The following is a 14,825-nucleotide window of genomic DNA, read 5'->3' as shown; positions in this document are numbered from 1 at the left end:
TCTCCTGCCATCCATAAGGCTGTGCTTGAGTTCCATTTAGAAAGTATCATTCTTGCCATAGGAAGATGCAGGAGTGGAAGTGTTAACTGAGAAGGCCTTTCTTTGCAGCTTAGTGGGCTAGGAAGCTCCCTCTGGGGTGTGGTCATTGTGGGCTTTAGGGTGTGCTGAGAGGAAGAGCAGGCAACACTTCTGATGGGTGAGAGAGTCGGTACCCACATCTCTGTCTGTGGGTGTCTGGGGAGGAGTATGGGGAACTCTGAGCTGGAATTTGATGTTGTGCAAGCAGATGTGGTATCAGGTGCCCAATGTGAGCTTTCCAGCAGGTTTGTAAATAGGAAGTTCAGAATTCAGAGGTAGGAAGGTTAGAGAAACAAAGTTTTACCAGTTGAGCATCACTGGTAAGCATGTGGGATTTGAAGACTTGCCATGGGTGAGGTCACCTAAGGAGAAAGGGGAGAGAAGGACACGGGGAAAGGCAAGTGCACGGAAGAAGACCAGTGAGGAAGACATGCTGCAGAAGCCAAGGAACAGTCTTCCTGATCATCCTCCAGGATATCTGGGAGTGGAACAAGAACTGAGCAGCAGCAATGTGGAGAGCAGTGGTGACCTTGAGGTGCCCCTCAGGGAATGAAGAGATGGCAGTGTGACTGGGAGGTAAAGGAGCAGTGTGAAGCAGGGCAGGAATGTGGCAACAGCAGCTAATCCCTGGAGTCTTTTGGAAGGAAGCAAATGGCAGGTAGGGTCTGGACATGAATTGGGGCTCTGGAGGATGATGCTTTACCTTTTCCCCCTGTTCTCTAAAGTCTGGAAACATAAGGCTCAGGCTGCTGCTGGATCAGACTATGTTCTTAGGTATCCGTGGTGTCATGAAAGTGGCCGTGATCCCAGAGGAGGATGACCATACATGTGTTCCCTGAGAGCTTGGCCATTGTCTGGAGTCCTGGTGGGAACAAGTATGGTTTTAGTTGAATTACATGCCCTTGTCTCAGATGAGGGGCAAGGCCTGCTGGATTCCTTTAGGATAAGTTTTAATTGTTAAACACATTGGATGGTTGAAAAAGAATCGTAAACTATTACTAATGTATGGACGGAGATGATTTTTTTGGTGATTGTGAAGAATTTTTATTACACATTCATTGCATATTTTCAATTAAGTTAATTTGCATGTGATTTGGAATATGAAATCTAATATACAGAATATATGCATAGAAATAGGATTCTCATTAAATTAATTCATATTTTATTTAAAAGCTTTGTGCAAATTCATTTATTATTTCCATATTAGAGCCCTGCTGGTCCCTCTCCTGTACCCTGTGTCTGGACACTGCTGCTTGCTTCTTACTTGGTACTGGTGCTGGGCTTCTCAGGCTTCCCCCGTGACAGCCTTCCTGAGAAACCTATTCTCAGCATTGCTTGTTGACTTCTGGTAACAATGAAGAGCCTTCCATCATTCCACCATCCCAGAACAGTCACAGCTTGAGTCAGATTAACATTCTTCTTTTGCATGATTATGGGTGCTATTATTTAGACCCGAGTCTTACATTATTTCCTTGTCTTCTAGTTTCTTATTTTGGCTAATAATTTTTTCATTTTGCATAATTTTCTTTATTATTATCATCATTATTTTTGTGTGTTCTTTTTTATTTTAAAAATTTTTAAATGATTTATTATTATTATTTTAACATCCAGAACGCAGTTTCTCTCCCTCCTCTCCTCCCAGTCCCTTCCCTGCATCTCCCTTCTGCCCACCCACATCCACTCCTTTTCCATTTCTATTCAGAGAAGGGCAGGCCTTCCGTGGATATCAACCAAACATGGCATACCAAGTTACAGTAAGACTAGGTACCTCCCCTCCTATTAAGGCTGAACAAAGCTACCCAGGAGGAAGAAAGGGTCCTAAAAGCAGGTAACAGAGTTAGAAGCAGCCCCTGCTCCCACTATTAGGAGTCCCTCAAAAAGACCAAGCTACACAACTGTCATGTATGTGCAGGGCCTAGGTCAGACCCATGCAGGCTCCCTGGCTGTTGATTCAATCTCTGATCTCTTAAGTGCCACAGATTAGTTGATTTTTGTGGGTTTTCTTGTGGTGTCCTTGACCCCTCTGGCTCCTACAACCCTTCCTCCCCTTCTTTCACAGAATTCCCCGAGTTCCTCTTAATGTTTTGCTGTGGGTCTGCATCTCTTTCCATCAGTTGCTGGATGAAGCCTCTCTGATGACTATTGGGCTAGGCACCAATCTATGAGTATGGCACAATATCATTAGACTTCATTACATTGACTTTTTTTTATTTTTATTTTGACCAGTCATGTTTGGTTCTACCCTAGGTCTCTAGGCTATGCTCCCTTTGGGTCCTGGTGCCCCAGGCTGTGTTAGGGATGGACTCCCTCTCATGGAATGGGTTTCAGGCTGGACCAGTCATTGGTTGGCCACTCCCACGATTTCTGTGCCCCTACTTTACCCCAGCACACCTGGTAGGCAGGACAAATTATAGGTCAAAGGTTATGTGGCTGGGTTGGTGTCCCGATCCTTCCACTGGAAATCTTGCCTGGTTACAGGAGATGGCTGGTTAAAGCTACATTAAGACCTATTGCTAGGAGTCTTAGTTGGGGTCATCCTTGCAGATTTCTGGGAGTGTCCATTGCACTAGGTTTCTACTTCACCCTGAAATAGCCCCCCTTTCCAGTTGTCTCTTCCAATACTCTTCCCCTCCATCCCCCCCAACCTAATCCCTCCTGTTCTCATTCCTACCTTTCCCAAGTCTACCTTCAAAATCTATTTCCCCTTCCCCAAGGAGATCCATGTGTTCCCCCTTTAGTCCTCTTTGTTACTTGACTTCTCTGGATCTGCAGATTGGAGATGGTTATCCTTTATTATTTTATAGCTAATATCCACTTAGACTTGAGTACATACCATGTTTGTCTCAAATGGTCTGGGTACCTCAGGATGATTTTTTTCTAGTTCCATCCAATTGCTTGCAAATTTCATAATGTCTAGTTTTTTTATTTTTTGTTTTTTGAGACAGGGTTTCTCCAGCCATAGCTGTCTTGGAACTTGCTTTGTAGCCCAAGTTGGCCTTGAATTCACAGAGATCCTGCTGCCTCTGCCTCCCTAAGTGCTGGGATTAAAGGCGTGGGCAATAATGTCATTTTTTTTAACAGCTGAGTAATTGTACCACATTTTAACATTGTGTAATTGTACCACATTTTCTTTATCCATTCTTTAGTTGAGAGACATCTAGGTTGTTTCCATTTCCTGACTATTACAAATAAAGCTGCTATGAACATAGTTGAACAAATGTGTTTGTGGTATGATGGATCATCCTTTGATTATATGCCCAAGAGTGGCTATAGCTGAGTCTTGAGGTAGATTGATTCCCAGTTTTCTCAAAAAACACCATATTGATTTCCAAAATGGCTGTACAAGTTTGCACTCCCACCAGCAATGGAGGAGTGTTCCCCTTGCTGCACATCCTCGACAGCACGAGCTGTCACTTGTGTTTTTAATCTTAGCCATTCTGACAGGTGTAAGATGGCATCTCAGAGTCGTTTTGATTTGCATTTCCCTGATGGCCAAGGATGTTGAACATTTCTTCAAGTATTTGAGATTCCTGTGCTGAGAATTCTCTGTTTAGATCTGTACCCCATTTTTTAATTGGATTATTTGATTTTTTTTTTTTTTGATGACTAGTTTCTTGAGTTGTTTTTGGAATTTACCTCTTCGTCAGTTGGGGGTTTAGTGAAGATTTTTTTTTTCCCATTCTGTAGGCTGCCGTTTTGTTCTATACATGGTGTCCTTTGCCTTACAGAAGCTTTTTAGTTTCATGAAGTCCCATTTATTAATTGTTGATCTTTGTGCCTATGTGTACTGATGCTCAGTTCAGGAAGTTGTCTCCCGTGCCAATATGTTCAAGGCTATTTCTCACTTTCTCTTCTATCAGGTTTCATGTATCTGGATTTATGTATCTGGATTTATGTTGAGGTCTTTGATCCACTTGGTCTTGAGTTTTGTGCAGGGTGATAGCTATAGATCTATTTGCATTCTTTTACATGCTAACATCTATTTAGACCAACACTATTTGTTGAAGATGCTTTATTATTTTCCATTGTATAATTTTGGCTTCTTTGTCAAAAATCACGTGTCCATAGGTGTGTGGATTCATGTCTGGGCCTTCAGTTCGATTCCATTGATCAATGTGTCTGTTTTATGCCAATACCAAGCGCTTTTTATTACTATAGCTCTGTAGTAGAGCTTGAAATCCGGGATGGTGATACTTCCAGAAGTTCTTTTATTGTACAGGATTGATTAACTATCCTGGGGTTTTTATTTTTTCATATGAAGTTAAATATTGTTTTTTCAAGGTCTGTAAAGTGTTGTGTTGGGATTTTGATGGGGATTGCATTGAATCTGTAGATTGCTTTTATTTATTTATTCATTCATTCATTCATTCATTCATTCATTCATTCATTCATTCATTCATTTATTTATTTATTTATTTATTTATTTATTTATTTATTTATTTATTTATTTATTATTTGAGACAGGGTTTCTCTGTGTAGCTTTGCGCCTTTCCTGGATCTCGCTCTGTAGACCAGGCTGGCCTTGAACTCACAAAGATCCACCTGCCTCTGCCTCCTGAGCGCTGGGATTAAAGGCGAGCGCCGCCGCTGCCGCCACCACCACCACCACCACCACCACCACCACCACCACCACCACCCGGCTAGATTGCTTTTGGTAAGATGGCCATTTTTACTGTGTTAATCCTACCGATCCATGAGCATGGGAGATCTTTCCATTTTCTGATATCTTCTCTAATTTCTTTCTTCAAAGACTTGAAATTCTTGTCACACAGGTCTTTCACTTGCTTGGTTAGAGTTGCACCAAGATATTTTATGTTATTTGAGGCTATTGTGAAGGGTGTTGTTTCCCTGATTTCTTTCTCAGCCCATTTATCGTTTGTGTCTAGGAAGGCTACTGATTTTTTTTTTTTGTTAGTCTTGTATCCAGCCACTTAACTAGGGGTGTTTATCAATTGTAGGAGTTCCCTGGTAGAATTTTTGGGATTGCTTATGTATACTGTCATATCATCTGCAAATAGTGATACTTTGACTTCTTTCCAATTTGTACCCCCTCGATCTCCTTTAGTTGTCTTATTGCTCTAGCTAGAACTTCAGGTACTATATTAAATAGATATGGAGAGAATGGACAGCCTTATCTTGTTTCTAATTTTAGTGGAATTACTTTGAGTTTCCATTTAATTTGATGTTGGCTATTGGCTTGCTATATATTACCTCTATTATGTTTAGTTATGTCCCTTGTATCCCTGATCTTTTCAAGACTTTGATCATTAATGGGTGTTGCATTTTGTCAAAGGCTTTTTCAGCATCTAATGAGATATGTGGGGGGGTTTCTTTCAGTTTGTTTATATGGTGGATTACAGTGACAAATTTTCATATGTTGAACCATCCTTGCATCTCTGGAATGAAGCCTACTTGATCATGGTGGATGATCTTTTTTATGTGTTCTTGGATTCAGTTTTCAAGTATTTTATTGAGTATTTTTGTATCAGTGTTCATGAGGGATATTGATCTATAATTCTCTTTCTTTGTTGAGTCTTTGTGTGGTTTGGATGACTGTGGCCTCATAAAATGAATTTGGCAGTGCTCCTTCTGTTTCTATTTTGTGGTATAATTTGAGGAGTATTGGTATTAGCTCTTCTTTAAAAGTCTGGTAGAGACACCAGGCGGTGGTGGCACACGCCATTAATCCCAGCACTTGGGAGGCAGAGGCAGGTGGATCTCTGTGAGTTCGAGGCCAGCCTGGATTACAGAGGGAGTTCCAGGAAAGGCACAAAACAAGGCATAGAAACCCTGTCTTGAAAAAGAAAAGAAGAAAAAAAAAGAAAGAAAGTCTGGTAGAATTATGGGCTAAGTTATATGTATACACATCTATATGTGTAGAGGACAGTCCTGCCTTGGTCTCAGAACTGTCATTACAGGTGAGGCTCTGGCTCCTTTGACTCTTATGTTCATCTCCAGAAAGCATCTAGAGACTTTCTTCCATATGCAGAGTGTTCTCTGTCTCTTATGCTTATGTGGTTTCTTTAAAACTTTTTTAAAATTTGTCTTTATTTCTGTGTGTATATGTGCTTGCTTGTCTCTGTGTGTAGTGTCCATGGAGGCCATAAGAGGGCATCAAGCCCCATACTGTTTCTTTTAATATAACCATTAGATAGCTTAACAATTAAGAGTACTTACTGCTCTTGCAAAAAAAACCTGAGTTCAGTTCCTATTACTCATACATCAGGTGGCTCACAACTGCCTTTAACTGCTGTTCCAGGGGATCTGACACCTTTTTCTGGCCTCTATAGGCACCTGTACACACATGGCATACACATACACATATAAGTAAAAATAAAGATAAAGCAATAAATCCACGGGAGTCTGTTTAAGAAGTATTAGGGAAATTTATTAAGGTAAATTGAGGAAATACACTCACAAATACAGAACAGAGTAGACAGCTGAAGTTGTCCTCTGATCTGACCGGGAGTGTGACCCTTCTCTCTTTCCTTTTAAGAGGTCATGTATAATGGCAGGAAGCTCTGCCTCCTTCAGGCCCTATAGCCCAAAGTCATGGGCAGGACAAATACCACTACATTTCCCTTTTTGTCTAAATAAGAAGGTTCTAAACTTAATGCAAACTATATACAATAAGAATGATTATCAAGTATTGTCCAGGAAAAACAGAGTAATAACATAAACAAAAATGGAACTATAACCAACAAGAATAACATCAAAAAAGAAAGGCATGCTAAATGTCCAGAAATGTCCAGAACATAGGTAAATGGCAAATTACTGAGATTCCTTCAATAGCTGTCCTATCTTGAAGATTCTAACTCTAGCCATATGTTCTAGCTAAGATATGAGAAGATTGTAACTGTAACTATATATGTATCTACATAGCTATAAGTTTCTCTGGTCCTGGTCCTACCTGCCCCAGTGCCCCCAACCCTCACCCCCCACAGTCGGGATGAATCTCTTCCACCAGTGGCCCACAGCCACTTGGTCCCAAGTAAACATACAGAGGCTATATTATTTACAAACTGTACGGCCTATGGGTCAGGCTTCTTGTTAGCTAGTTCTTAACTCAACCCATTTCTATTAGTCTATATGTTGCCACATGGCTGTGGTGTTACTGGTCTGCTGGAATTTGTTGCTCCTTGGGCTGTGGGCTGGGGTCTGCTCTACTCTTCTTTCTTCTCCTCTCTCTCCAGTTGGAATGTACCACCTAACCTTATTCTGCCTCACCATTGGCCAAACAGCTTTATTTACCAACCAATCAGAGAAACACATATTCACAGAATACAGAAAAACAGCACTTGCCCTTTTCTGTGTAATAAAAAAGGAATGTTTTAACTTTAATATAGTAAAATTACATACAATAAACAGTTATCAAGCAAGAATTACAGTTACAATATCTAGTCAATTCGTATTTGGCAAAATTAAATATTCTATCATCTATCCTATTTTTGTGAGTCTAAAGTTTTATATCTAATTTATCTTTTATCATAACTAAGGAAAATTATAACTATCTAGTCTTGAACTACATCAAAGTCCCGAGAAGTATATATTACCCGAGTAAACAGGAAGTGCATTGTAAGCAACTTCTATAATTCTAGAAATGACAGAGACAGCTTGGCTACCTGGATAGTCATCCAAAGTTCCTCTGCAAATGTTGGGGCATCCACCTTCAGCCTATAGATCTAGAGTCTCTCAGTCGCTTCTCCCTGTGTCTTGCATAATGTCTGGCAGTCTCCTCTGCAAAGCAGGAACCTGAAAGACCATCTCGCCTTGTTTTGGCAAAATTCAGTGGTCATTTTCCTATGGGTTCTTTATGTCCAGTTTATACAACATCCTGTCAAGCAGTCAAGGCAGGGGCACCTTTTTGCCCATTGGCTAACTTTTGCCACAAAGAAAGCAAACTCCATAATGAGTTTTTTCAATGCTCATCATCCTCTTTTAAGTAATTGGTACTGCCAGGAGCAGGCATGTCTCAATGTACAGAAAAATCTAAGTTATTAAAACATTTAAAATACTATATTCTGTAGATCTTTGAAGTGTTTGAAGATTACCTAGCTAATTGAAATATACCTTTGTATACCTAAAAAAAGTAACTAACATGACTATAAATTTGATTTCATAGATGACTATTAATCTGTTTCCTAATTATATTTTATAATTTTAAATGAATTGCATAAACATAGTACCTTAAACAAGAGTAGAAATGTACATACAGTATAACAAAATTAACTTTAAATTTGTATCAATAAACTATAATCTATAGCAATGTAAAATATTTCAAATGAGTTGTTGCTTTTTAAAAGTAGATTCAATAATCTACCCTTTTATCCTATCATATCTGTATCCTATATTTCTATATCATATCCCCCTTTCTTCTTTTACAAAGAGATTGCATTTATAATCAACCCCCTTTTTTAAAAAAATTATGAACAATATTTTGGGAATTTGGGCATAGCTTCTCATACTACTTCCTGCTGGTTGGAGGCACTGGCAGTCTTATGGAGATCCTGAGAAAATTAAGAATTATAGTTAAATCTTGGCTGTAGGAGTCTGTGAGGCTGGATCATCTCAGCCAGTTGCTTTGAAGCTGTTTTGGATGTTGGATCCTCTGGGTCATGGCTGTCATTGGAGACCTTTCAGGAGGACTTAGTTGATCAAACCATATTAGCCTGGAAGCAATCCACAGGTTCTCATCTTCTGTGAAAACAAAAGCATAACCTCTTTTCCAAAGCAGTGTATCCTTAGAGACAAATTTTTAAGTCAAGATACCTTTAAAATATACATATAATTTAACTCAGCAGCTTTTATAATAAAATGTCTCTCTCCAGTTAAAAATCCCAAAGACAACATAATACAGACTCTCTGTGTAATTTCCATCTTTATGTGGCTTATTATATTTTTATATATTCTATTTTTTAAGATATTATATATAACATATATAATATATAATAATTTTATATATTCTATTATTTTTATGACTATATCCTTTCTTCTCTCTCAAGCCTGTGTACCTTTTTACACATAATGTAAACTGTTCAGAGTTTTATTCCCTCTGAATCTGTCTTATTATGAATCTATAATCCTTCTCTGACCAGGAGAGATTTTAAACTGTTAAACTGTCTTTGACTGTTGACTCCATCCCCCTCAGCTTCCCAACATGGCAGAGGTACATTTACTGCCAGCTCTGAGATCCATGCTCACCACTGAGTATGGGAAGCAGTGGGCCTATGCCTCCATCCAGCAGCGGTGGCCCAGAAACCTTTTTTTTTTTTTGTCTGTACTAGCAAAATCTAAATCCACCATGCAGTGTGCTGCATGGCACCCCTATGTACCATCATGGGAATCCACCATGCTGCTTCGCTTGTGAAGGCTGGTGGCAGCTGGCGGCCAGCTCCATCTCACAGGCAGCTGTCAGGAGACACGTCTTTGCACTGCTGCTGGCATGAGACTGAGACTAGGAAGCCCAGTGGGGCTCCTTTTCTGTGTGTTCAGAATCTTTAAGCTTTCTTAGGTCTATGTGGATCAATGCCCAACAGTGAGCACCAAATGTAGCTGGAAGTTTCTATGGTCCTACCCAGCCCCTGTGGTCAGGACACATCTCTCCCACCAGTGTCCCACAGCTGCTTGGTCCCAAGAAACACACGAAGGCTATATTATTTACAAACGGTATGGCCTATGGGTCAGACTTCTTATTAGCTAGCTCTTAACCCATATGTTGCTACGTGGCCGTGGTGTTACCAGTCTGCTGGCATCTTGTTGCTTCTTGGGCATCAGGCTGGCATCTCCCCTCACTCTTCTTTCTCCTTTCACTATCTCTCTTTGATTTTCCCACCTAGTTCCATCCTGCCCTGCCATAAGCCAGTGCAGCTTTATTTATTAGCCATTGGGAGTAACACATATTCACAGCATACAGAAAGACATCCCACTGCATAAAATCTTTAAGGTAACCACTGAAATATAGAAAGGAGGAACCATGGGCAGTTGATTGACTGCTAGAGCAGAGACCATCAGTGTTCTTCAGATGTAGCCCCTATAGGTTGCCACAGTCCACTGGATAGCCCACATTGTGCACATACTGACAGCACTGTATGGACTTGGTGAATTTAGAAAAGAGCACATGAAGTTGGAAGGGAAAGTGGTGATGGTAGTGGATAGGGGAAGGACTGAAGGGGATGGAGGGCGTAGATTTGATCCAAACACATTATATCCATGAAGGAGAAATAGAGGAAGGGATCTCAGACCTATTTCTTTCTTCCTTCTTGTTTAATATGGATTGGTTTAGTATTGTATTTTATTTGGTTTTGTTTCAGTATTTGCCTTAGAGTTTACAATATAATGTTTGCTTAGAATATATTTTTATGGGGTTGGAGAGATGACTCAATGGTAAAGAACACATGTACCATCAGAGGACCTAAATTCATTTCCCAGCATCCACATGGTGGTTCAAAATCATCTATAACTACAGTTCTAGGGAATCCATTGCCTTCTTACAGCTTCTATGGGTACTGCACACATATAGTACACATATACATGTGCAGATACATATATACATACTCATATTGATTGTCTCTAGCAGTTAGTGGCCCTTTGTTTCTTTGTTGTAGTTTTTGATTGAATATTGGGTGTGGTATGTAAGACAGCAGAGCAGGGTCAGACAAGTTTTTATATTGGGGTCACATAGTGAATATTTGAGCCTGGGAGTCATGTGTGGTCCCTGTTATGTTTTATTTTGTTTACTTCTTTAAAAATTTGAACCCAAGGCTGAAGTAATGGTTCATGGTTAAGAGCATGTACTGCTCTTTGAGAGGACCCAAGTTTAGTTCCTGGCACCCATGTCAGGGAGCTCACAGACTCCTGTAACTCCAGCTTTAAGGAAATACCCTCTCCTAGTTTCCATGGGCACCTGTGCTCACATGCACATACCCACGTGAGACACACACCCATACACATAACTAAAAAGAATAGAAATCTTTAAGAATATTGAAACCATCATACTACACAGCAGGCTATGGAGTGCCCTTGGCTTTGGAGCCTGGGTACTCCCTTTGAAGGAGTATGAGAGCAAGGTAGAGACCTGACATTTACACCTGGGGATGCCATGCCTCCTGTTCCGCTGTGGTGGGGGGACGTTGGGGGGTAGGCCTTTGGATTTGTTGTCATGTTTGCTATGTATCTTGCTAGCTGGAATCAGATTCCTCTTGTCCTTTCTTCAGCCTTGAGGGAGGTGTAGGCATATGTTTCTGTCCCGCCAGCAACTCCCAATGCCCAGCAGCCGCTTCCCCTTTACCACACAGAGGCTTGTACTAATTATAAATGCTTGGCTAGTAGCTCAGGCTTATTACCACTAGCTCTTACACTTAAATTAACCCATAATTCTTATCTATGTTTAGCCATGTGGCTTGGTACCTTTTCTCAGTATTTCATTCTCATATTGCTTCTTCTGCATCTGACTGATGACTCTCTTGACTCTGCTCTTCTCCTTTTATCTCTGGCTTTCCTGCCCAGCCATATTCTACCTGGCTATAGGCCAAATCAGCTTTTATCATCAACCAATGAGAACAACATACATGCACAGCATGCAGAAGAGTCCTCCCACAGCAGGGAAGGCTGAATTGCTAGTCTCCACCTTTAGCTGTTGACCCTCGCTGCCTTGGGGTCCTCATTCTGTCCTTGGCCTACGTGTAGTTACCAGGTATTTGTGCAGCTCTGGGGAAGCATGGTAGGGAGTTCTCCGTTGTTTCAGTTTGCTGCTGTCTACTTGTGTGTGAGTGTGGGGCTTTCCTGTAATATTGACCTTTTCCTTGGCAGCCGCCCATCCTGTGTCTTCACAGCTCTTACCTCCTCTAGAACAGGAAGATTCCAGTGGTCTGAGCTTAGGATGGCTCCCTGTTCCTCCCTCAATGAAGAACAGGTTTTATTTTATTCTTCCCCTAACTACCGTTCCCCTTTTTGTTCTATAAGAGATGTCTCTGGTCCAGGCTGAGGGAGTATTGTTCTGTCCTACTGACTTCTTGTAAGGTCCTTGTGAGCACGTGTACTGGTAAGAAAGAGGTGCTGGTTGTAAGCATGGCTCTTGATAAAGTCCTCGTCCCACAGGGAATCCATTAGGGAGAACTGGTCAGAATTTATCCTGGTTAAAGCTTATAGCTTTGATTTAGGCTATTATTTTGGTCTTTTTCAGTGGTTGTTGTAACATAAGCAGGGCTCCCTGGTTCTGTAACTCCTGTGGGGCATTCAGATAGAAAGTAATAGAATACATTGTGGATCTTATAGCCTGTGTATGGTGGTTTGAATGAGAATGACCCCCACAAGCTCATACATTTGATTCCCAGATGGTGGCCTGGGAAGGATTAGGAGGTGTGACCTTGTTGGAGGAAGCCTCTCATTGGTGGTTTTTTGAGGTTTCTAAAGCCCATGCCAGGCTCTGCCTCCATCTTGTGAATAAGATGTGAGCTCTCAGCTATTGCCACAGCACTATGTCTGTCTGCTTGCCAGGCTTCCTGCCATGATGATCCTGGAATAATCCTCTGAAACTGTAAGCAAGTCCCAATTAAATGCTTTCTTTTATAAACTGCCTTGGTCATGGTGTCTCTTCACAGCAACAGAATAGTAACAAAGACACTGTGATATTGTCCATGTCAAAGGCCCTGAGTGGACTCTGTTGTTGCTGAGGGATTTGCCACAGTTGGAGTGAGCATGAGCTGTAGTACCTCCTAAAACAAGCCCATGTCAGTCAGCTCTGCATGATGTGATTATTGTCTTAAAAGGAAGAAAGGTTTATTTGGGCTGCTGGTTTGAGATGTTTCAGTCTCTGGTCAGTTGGCCTTGTTGCTTTAGGCTGTGACAGCAGGATATGTCTATTTACCACATAGTAGTTAAGAAGCAAAGAGACACAAAGGGACTAGGGTCCCAGTATCCTCCTCAAGAGCATGTCCCTGTGACCTAACTTCTTCCCATTAAGTACTATTCCCTAAAGTTTCACCACCTCCCAAGAGCACCCCAGGCTATAACAACCATATCTTTCACATGGGAACCTTGGGGGATACATCAAACCCCTTAGAAGCTCTGAGATTTCAAGTTTAGTGGGTTTTAAGATTTATTTTATTTTATGTGTACCAGTGTTTTGTCTGTATATACGTATGTGTACCACATATGTGTCTGGTACCCGTGGAGGTCAGAGGAAGGTATTAGATCCCTTGGAACTGGAATTATGTATGGTTGTGAGCCACCATGTGGGTTCTGGGACTTGAACCTGGGTCATCTGTAAAAAGCAAGTGCTCTTAACTGCTGAGCCATCTCTATGCTTTAGTTTAGTGTTTTAAATTATATAATCATGACATTTGAAGATGGCTGTTTATAAAAGGTGGTAATTGTGTTCAGTCATGAAAATAGCAAGCTAGGCTTTCTGTTTCTGAACTAGCCCATAGCTTTCTCAGCTGTCAGACCTGTCATTCAGAAAGACCCCTTCAGGGGTGGCTTCCTCAAGAGGCTTTGGTTTTAACCAGGATCGTCTCCTCTCCCCAGATCCAGATGCAGAAGTATGCCTTCATGCCTTGCGGCTCATCCAGTCTGTGGTTCTAGAACCAGAGGTCTTCTCCAAGGCAGCCCTGGAGCTCCGGAGCTCCTTACCCCTGCAACGCATCCTGGCCATGTCCAAGAGCCGCAACTCCCACCTGCAGAATGCCGCCCAGGAACTCCTGGAAGACCTCCGTGCCCTGGACTGCAGTGTTTAGGTGTGCTTGAGTACCAGGGGCTTGGTGAAAATGCCAGTGGCCCTTCCCCTTCCCAGGACCTTTACCTTTTGTGTTCACAACTAGATGCCACAGTATGTCATGTGTTAGAGATTGCAGGTCTTGGCTGACTAGAGATGGACATGATGGGTAAACATCCTGCATTTCTGTCCTGGGAGGCCACGCTTGTTAGGTAGTTGGTTATGGTTAATCCTGCCAGAGCAATGACCAAAAAAGGTTGCATTCTCCAGGACAGTCCCCTCTTAACACCTGGAAACTCTTCCAGAGTTTTCTCAGAGGAGCTTCTTGCTGCTCTAGAGGCTGCCCACACCAATAGGGCCACTCTAAAGATGGGAATTTAGATCACTATCTACCATGTGATCAGTGTTTTCCAGAAGCATTTCTGTAATAGCCAACCTCTTTCTCTAGTGACTATAGCCCCCACTACACAGGCTTGCTTTTGTAACCTTTAGATGAACCTAGTATTCCACATGACATTGGACATTTGATCTCTGTTTTGGTGCTTCTTTTATTTCTGAATAAAGTTGGGTCAATATTAACTATCACATTGTGAAATATAATCTTGGAGTTTGAAAGTTGGTGTCCTTTGTACATTAACAATGTCATTTATGTAGCAAAACACACTTTCCTTACTTTGTTCTGGCCCTTTTTGAACTTAAAGCAAGTATGGGAAAATGGCCTCAAGATAAGAAATATGAGATGGGGTTGGGGATTTAGCTCAGTGGTAGAGCTAGCAAGCACAAGGCCCTGGGTTCGGTCCTTCGTTCCGGGGGAAAAAAATATGAAAGTAAATTCCATGAAGCCACCCATCTGCCTCTGCACTTGTGTGTGTATGTGTGTGTGTGTGTGTGTGTGTGTGTGTGTGTGTGTGTGTGTGTGTGCAGCCATCACTCTAGCTTATGTTCTGAGACACTGGCAGAGGACAAAAGAAAACATGCTACCCCTGTCACAGATTGTGAAGTGTGTGAGAGAATTCCATTTAAGTCAGCACACGCC

The 14,825-nt window shown here is 41.5% G+C and overlaps 1 protein-coding gene across 9 annotated transcripts in view; it reads left to right on the top strand.

Moving 5' to 3' along the window:
- Positions 1–14,374, top strand: part of Hsf2bp (heat shock transcription factor 2 binding protein) — an 87,753-nt gene extending 73,379 nt beyond the window's left edge. For all 9 annotated transcript variants that reach the window (XM_042265575.2, XM_076558501.1, XM_076558498.1 and 6 more), the window contains one exon: positions 13,603–14,374. In XM_042265575.2, the coding sequence (XP_042121509.1) occupies positions 13,603–13,811 (209 nt within the window). In that variant the 3' untranslated portion in view covers positions 13,812–14,374. The remainder of the gene's footprint in view (positions 1–13,602) is intronic.
- Positions 14,375–14,825: the final 451 nt, after the last annotated feature.

This window comes from Peromyscus maniculatus, chromosome 21 (assembly GCF_049852395.1).
Source record: "Peromyscus maniculatus bairdii isolate BWxNUB_F1_BW_parent chromosome 21, HU_Pman_BW_mat_3.1, whole genome shotgun sequence".
Classification (NCBI taxonomy): domain Eukaryota; kingdom Metazoa; phylum Chordata; class Mammalia; order Rodentia; family Cricetidae; genus Peromyscus; species Peromyscus maniculatus.
Note: the sequence above shows the minus strand (reverse complement) of the source record. Positions and strands in the feature narration are given on the sequence as shown.